The 5,960-nt window shown below is 48.3% G+C and overlaps 2 protein-coding genes across 3 annotated transcripts; both read left to right on the top strand.

Annotated features, from left to right (window-relative positions):
- LOC116258364 (2-methylpropanoate--CoA ligase CCL4-like) lies at positions 1 to 2,236 on the top strand. The gene is made up of 2 exons (XM_031635488.2): positions 1 to 360; positions 459 to 2,236. The coding sequence occupies exons 1-2, from the start codon at positions 163 to 165 to the stop codon at positions 1,947 to 1,949; spliced, it is 1,689 nt and encodes a 562-aa protein (XP_031491348.1). The 5' UTR covers positions 1 to 162; the 3' UTR covers positions 1,950 to 2,236.
- Positions 326 to 5,960, top strand: LOC116258374 (2-methylpropanoate--CoA ligase CCL4-like). 2 transcript variants are annotated; one of them, XM_050079202.1, is made up of 2 exons: positions 326 to 458; positions 4,283 to 5,960. In XM_050079202.1, exon 2 carries the CDS (start codon positions 4,313 to 4,315, stop codon positions 5,780 to 5,782), a length of 1,470 nt encoding a protein of 489 aa, XP_049935159.1. In that variant the 5' UTR covers positions 326 to 458; positions 4,283 to 4,312; the 3' UTR covers positions 5,783 to 5,960. The 2 variants fall into 2 exon arrangements, with proteins under 2 accessions (XP_049935159.1, XP_031491362.1); XM_031635502.2 differs by lacking the exon at positions 326 to 458 and adding an exon at positions 3,830 to 4,184.

The raw sequence follows: 5,960 nt of genomic DNA, 5'->3' as shown, positions 1-5,960 counted from the left end.
AAGCTTGAATGCATGTGCCATCGAAACCAGAGACCATGAGCACCGATGATGGCAGAATGCTCTATAAAAAGGAACAAGCCATAGCTACTCCAGAACAAACGCTCTCTCCCTCTCTTTCACTGTCCATTAGGAAGCAAGACCTCTCTCTTTCGCTCTCTCGCCATGGACCAATTGAAGCCCTGCTCTGCAAACTCAGTCCCACTCACTCCTCTGAACTTTCTAGAGAGGGCGGCCCTGGTGTATGGCGACTGCACCTCAATCATCTACAACACTACCACCTACACCTGGTCTCAAACTCAGGAGAGATGCTTAAGGCTCGCCTCCTCTCTCTCCTCCCTCGGCATAACCAGGGGCGACGTGGTAACAACACATATACGCATCTCTTTCATTTTCTTCCATTTCTGCAACTTCTCGTGGACTGCTCTTATGAATCTATGCTTTGTTTCTCGGTAACGTAGGTGTCGATTGTTGCCCCCAACATTCCCGCCATGTATGAGGCGCACTTCGGTGTGCCCATGTGCGGAGCGGTTCTCAACACCATCAACACCCGCCTCGACGCCCGGATGCTGTCAGTTCTTCTCCTTCACGGCGAGGCGAAACTTGCCATTGTTGACTACCAATTTCTGCAGGTCGTAACCGAAGCCATGGCCTTGGTGTCCGTTCAATCCGGAAAGCTGCCGATGGTGGTTTTGATCGGACAAGAAGATGCTGATGACGATGGATCTGAGTTGAAAATCAACGGGCTTCAGATCATCGCTACTTACGAAGAGCTGCTCAGGAGAGGCGACCCTCTGTTCAAATGGGTGAGGCCAACCAACGACTGGGATCCCATGGTCCTCAACTATACATCAGGCACAACTTCCGAGCCGAAGGGCGTAGTTCATTGCCACCGCAGCCTCTTCCTAAGCGCCCTCGATGCATTGGTAATCTGGGGAGTCGCCGGCCGACCGGTCTACCTGTGGACCTTGCCCATGTTCCACGCCAACGGCTGGAGCTTCACTTGGGCGATGGCGGCCGTCGGCGGCACCAACGTTTGCCTGAGACGCTTCGACTCGTCGGCCATACGCTCGGCCATATCCGACCACAAGGTGACCCACATGTGCGGCGCGCCGGTCGTCCTCAACATGATCGCCAACTCATTCTCCGCCAGCCAAAAGCGGTACCTACTTCATCCGGTCCATATCCTGACATCCGGTTCTCCGCCGCCGGCTGCCGTTCTCTTGCGAGTCGAGGCACTCGGATTCTTAATAACTCATGGGTATGGACTGACGGAGACGGGAGGGGTAGCTGTCACCTGCGCATGGAAACCAGGCTGGAATTGCCTGCCTGCAGAAGACCGTGCCAGGCTAAAGGCCAGGCAGGGCGTAGGGACGCTATCCATGGCGGAAGTGAACGTCGTTGACAAGGATACGCTCAAGAGTGTGCCTAGAAATGGCCGGAAAATGGGGGAGATAGTGTTCAGAGGAGGGTGCCTCATGTTAGGATACTTGAAGAACCCAGAGGCCACAGCCATGTGCATGAGGGATGGCTGGTTCTTTACCGGGGATGTAGGAGTCATGCACCCTGATGGGTACATCGAGATAAAGGATAGATCCAAGGACGTCATCATAAGCGGCGGCGAGAACGTCAGCAGCGTGGAGGTTGAGTCGACGCTCTATGGGCACCCGGCGGTCGACGAGGCTGCCGTCGTGGCCCGGCCGGACGAGTACTGGGGGGAGACGCCCTGTGCCTTCCTGAGCCTGAAGCAGGAGTACCAGGGGAGGACGAGCGAGAAAGAGATTATTGCTTTCTGCAGGGAGAATCTCCCTCACTACATGGTGCCGAAGACGGTGGTGTTTGGGGAGCTGCCCAAGACCTCAACGGGAAAGACGCAGAAGGCTGTGTTGAGGCAGAAGGCCAAGGCCTTGGGATCATTGTCCCACGGCTCTGTGTTCCCGAGTAGGATGTGAGTTTGAGTGTTCATGAGAGGAAGCATCTTCCTGTGACCTCTGATTCGTTCTGTGTGGACCTTTTGCCTGTATGCTTGAAGCCTCCTCCTTTTCCGAGGCTGCGCTCTCTTTTCCCTGTTTTGTTGTACGAAAGGTTCTGTTCAACTAGAGAAAAAAGCAACTCACCTGTAACCTGTCGCCGTCAGCCTGAAGAGCGATCAGGTGAGCAGTAATTTGCTATCTACTTATCAAGCTGTCCAACCACAAAAGCCCTCCCATTAATGCATTGTTAAAAAGTTTGAAAATTACATATGAAGGAATAGGTTAAGATTTATAAATGTAAAAATTCATATATAAAAATAACCATAAACTGTAGCATAGGTTAACATATATACATAAAAAAATAAAGGAGAACTTGTGATATTTTGTAAATTTTTCAGAAAAAGTGTTGTAAAGGATAAGAACGGACGTGTCTTAGTTTAGAAAGGGAAGCATGCTTATCTTTTTTTGTTTCATATCTTACTCATGATATCTATATATTCAATTATCAAAAACAAGTGTACATTATACTAAGAAGACGACACCAAGAACACATTAAGCTCAGACTACATAAGGATCATGTGCGTCTTTCATTTTTCTTGTTTGCAGCATCAAATTATAAAAAAAAACAAATTTATAAATATGAAACTTCAGAAAAATGTTTTAATAAGAAAGTGTTGCTATCAAATTTATGTGAGTGCATTAATTCACGGTGGATCACACTATTCTTGAATTGGTAAAGGTTGTGTGCATCGTTTTTGGTGTGCGGTTAACTACACAGTAAAAAAAGGGATGTTACTTTTGTTATCAGCAAAATTTTGTGCACCGACACAGCTTTGTTCTTGAATTGGGTGCCGATTAAAAAAATGTAGATTTTTTACACTTCTCATTTTGTCCTTACCATTGGACATTGGTCCCTTTGCATCTCTTATTTCAGATTTTCTTGTTTTAGGGGAATCCATTTTTCTTATTTTCATAAAACCTGCTTGGAGTTAATGTTTATGTAGCCAAACGCATCTTCCCAGTTGCTCTTTTAGAGCCTTTGATTTCTCACATAAAATGTCCATTTTTTACCCAATAAATTAGATTAACAGCTCATTTGTTTTCAAGTCAAAAGACTATAAAGTATCTCGTTACATGAGAACATGCGAATCACGGCCGGATCTAAACTGGTCTAACAATAAGACCCAATAATCGTCTATCAGATGAATCTACAAACGGTTTGTTGGGTATATATATATATAAACACACTCATTCTTAAAACATAATTAAAGAATAATAGGCCTCTTTAAAATTTCCAAAAAATATAAGTTTCTACTGTTTTTTGAAAAAAATTCTGTCTCGGTCACTAGTAACTATAGCTTACAAAATCATACTTCAAGTTCATCCCGTTCCTCTTCTATGAGCGCCAACAAACTTCCAATAAGTTTCTTATCAACAAAGTAGGGTTTAGTGGTATTTGACAAATACACATGTAGAATTTTTTTAACTCATTTCTCTCTTTGTCGTCTTGTAGTGTGCTCATGCTATTTATTAGGAGAATTTTGTTGATAAATTTAAAGTTGCGTATGAATTTAAAATGATGACATAAAACGTAAAGTTAGATTTATCAACAGCTATCAGAAACAGGATAGATACACCAGTATGGGCCATGCATGTCTCAGAAAAAAAAACTAGATGAAAACGAAAGGCTGCCAGACATATTTGTACACGAAATTAAATCAAGGAACTCAATGAGCGATGGATACCAAGTTATTTCTTATAAAAATCTAAAACGACTATTAAACTATTCGCTGGTTAAATTGTAGATTAACGTATCAAATTTAGTGTCTCTATAGCCGCTTATAATCTAAGAAGAAGCTTGAATGCATGCGCCATCGAAACCAGATCCCATGAGCACCGATGATGGCAGAATGCTCTATAAAAAGGAACAAGCCATAGCTACTCCAGAACAAACGCTCTCTCCCTCTCTTTCATTCTCCATTAGGAAGCAAGACCTCTCTCTTTCGCTCTCTCGCCATGGATCAGTTGAAGCCCTGCTCTGCAAACTCAGTCCCACTCACTCCTCTCAACTTTCTAGAGAGGGCGGCCCTGGTGTATGGCGACTGCACCTCAATCATCTACAACACTACCACCTACACTTGGTCTCAAACTCAGGAGAGATGCTTAAGGCTCGCCTCCTCTCTCTCCTCCCTCGGCATAACCAGGGGCGACGTGGTAACAACACTTATACGCATCTCTTTCATTTTCTTCCATTTCTGCAACTTCTTGTGGACTGCTCTTATGAATCTATGCGTTGCTTCTCGGTATCGTAGGTGTCGATAGTTGCCCCCAACATTCCCGCCATGTATGAGGCGCACTTCGGTGTGCCCATGTGCGGAGCGGTCCTCAACACCATCAACACCCGCCTCGACGCCCGGATGCTGTCAGTTCTTCTCCTTCACGGCGAGGCGAAACTTGCCATTGTTGACTACCAATTTCTGCAGGTCGTCACCGAAGCCATGGCCTTCGTGTCCGTTCAATCCGGAAAGCAGCCGATGGTGGTTTCGATCGGACAAGAAGATGCTGATGACGATGGATCTGAGTTGAAAATCAACGGGCTTCAGATCATCGCTACTTACGAAGAGCTGATCAGGAGAGGCGACCCTCTGTTCAAATGGGTGAGGCCAACCAACGACTGGGATCCCATCGTCCTCAACTATACATCAGGCACAACTTCCGAGCCGAAGGGCGTCGTTCATTGCCACCGCAGCCTCTTCCTAAGCGCCCTCGATGCATTGGTAATCTGGGGAGTCGCCGGCCGACCGGTCTACCTGTGGACCTTGCCCATGTTCCACGCCAACGGCTGGAGCTTCCCTTGGGCGATGGCGGCCGTCGGCGGCACCAACGTTTGCCTGAGACGCTTCGACTCGTCGGTTATACACTCGGCCATATCCGACCACAAGGTGACCCACATGTGCGGCGCGCCGGTCGTCCTCAACATGATCGCCAACCAAGCCAACTCACTCCCCGCCGGCCAAAAGCGGTACCTGCCGCATCCGGTCCATATCCTTACATCCGGTGCTCCGCCGCCGGCTGCCGTTCTCTTGCGAGTTGAGGCACTCGGATTCTTGATAACTCATGGGTATGGACTGACGGAGACGGGAGGGGTAGCTGTCACCTGCGCATGGAAACCAGGCTGGAATTGTCTGCCTGCAGAAGACCGTGCCAGGCTAAAGGCCAGGCAGGGCGTAGGGACGCTATCCATGGCGGAAGTGAACGTCGTTGACAAGGATACGCTCAAGAGTGTGCCTAGAGATGGCCGGAAAATGGGGGATATAGTGTTCAGAGGAGGGTGCCTCATGTTAGGATACTTTAAGAACCCAGAGGCCACAGCCATGTGCATGAGAGATGGCTGGTTCTTTACCGGGGATGTAGGAGTCGTGCACCCAGATGGGTACATCGAGATAAAGGATAGATCCAAGGACGTCATCATAAGCGGCGGCGAGAACGTCAGCAGCGTGGAGGTTGAGTCGGTGCTCTATGGGCACCCGGCGGTCGACGAGGCGGCCGTCGTGGCCCGGCCGGACGAATACTGGGGAGAGACGCCCTGTGCCTTCCTGAGCCTGAAGCAGGAGTACCAGGGGAGGACAAGCGAGAAAGAGATTATTGCCTTCTGCAGGGAGAAGCTCCCTCACTACATGGTGCCTAAGACGGTGGTGTTTGGGGAGCTGCCCAAGACCTCGACGGGAAAGATGCAGAAGGCTGTGTTGAGGCAGAAGGCCAAGGCCTTGGCATCATCGTCCCACGGCTCCGTGTTCCCGAGCAGGATGTGAGTTTGAGTGTTCATGACAGGCAGAATCTTCCTGTCACTTCTTGTTCGTTCTCTGTAAACCTTTTGCTTGTGGCTCCTCCTCCTCCGAAGGCTGTGCTATCTTTTTCCTGTTTTGGTGTAGGAAAGGTTCTGTTCAATTACAGAAAGAAGCACCTGCAGCTTGCAGCTGTAAGTCTGAA

The sequence above is a fragment of the Nymphaea colorata genome, chromosome 8, assembly GCF_008831285.2.
Source record: "Nymphaea colorata isolate Beijing-Zhang1983 chromosome 8, ASM883128v2, whole genome shotgun sequence".
Lineage (NCBI taxonomy): Eukaryota > Viridiplantae > Streptophyta > Magnoliopsida > Nymphaeales > Nymphaeaceae > Nymphaea > Nymphaea colorata.
This window is presented reverse-complemented; position numbering and strand designations above follow the sequence as displayed.

What these genes read in the sequence shown, in the direction of transcription:
- LOC116258374 (XM_031635502.2), top strand. Translation starts at nt 3,987, where the DNA reads ATGGATCAGTTGAAGCCCTGCTCTGCAAACTCAGTCCCACTCACTCCT. An exon ending in GCATAACCAGGGGCGACGTG is followed by an intron (nt 4,185 to 4,282) that starts GTAACAACACTT and finishes TCGGTATCGTAG; the next exon opens with GTGTCGATAGTTGCCCCCAA.
- LOC116258364 (XM_031635488.2), top strand. Translation starts at nt 163, where the DNA reads ATGGACCAATTGAAGCCCTGCTCTGCAAACTCAGTCCCACTCACTCCT. An exon ending in GCATAACCAGGGGCGACGTG is followed by an intron (nt 361 to 458) that starts GTAACAACACAT and finishes TCGGTAACGTAG; the next exon opens with GTGTCGATTGTTGCCCCCAA.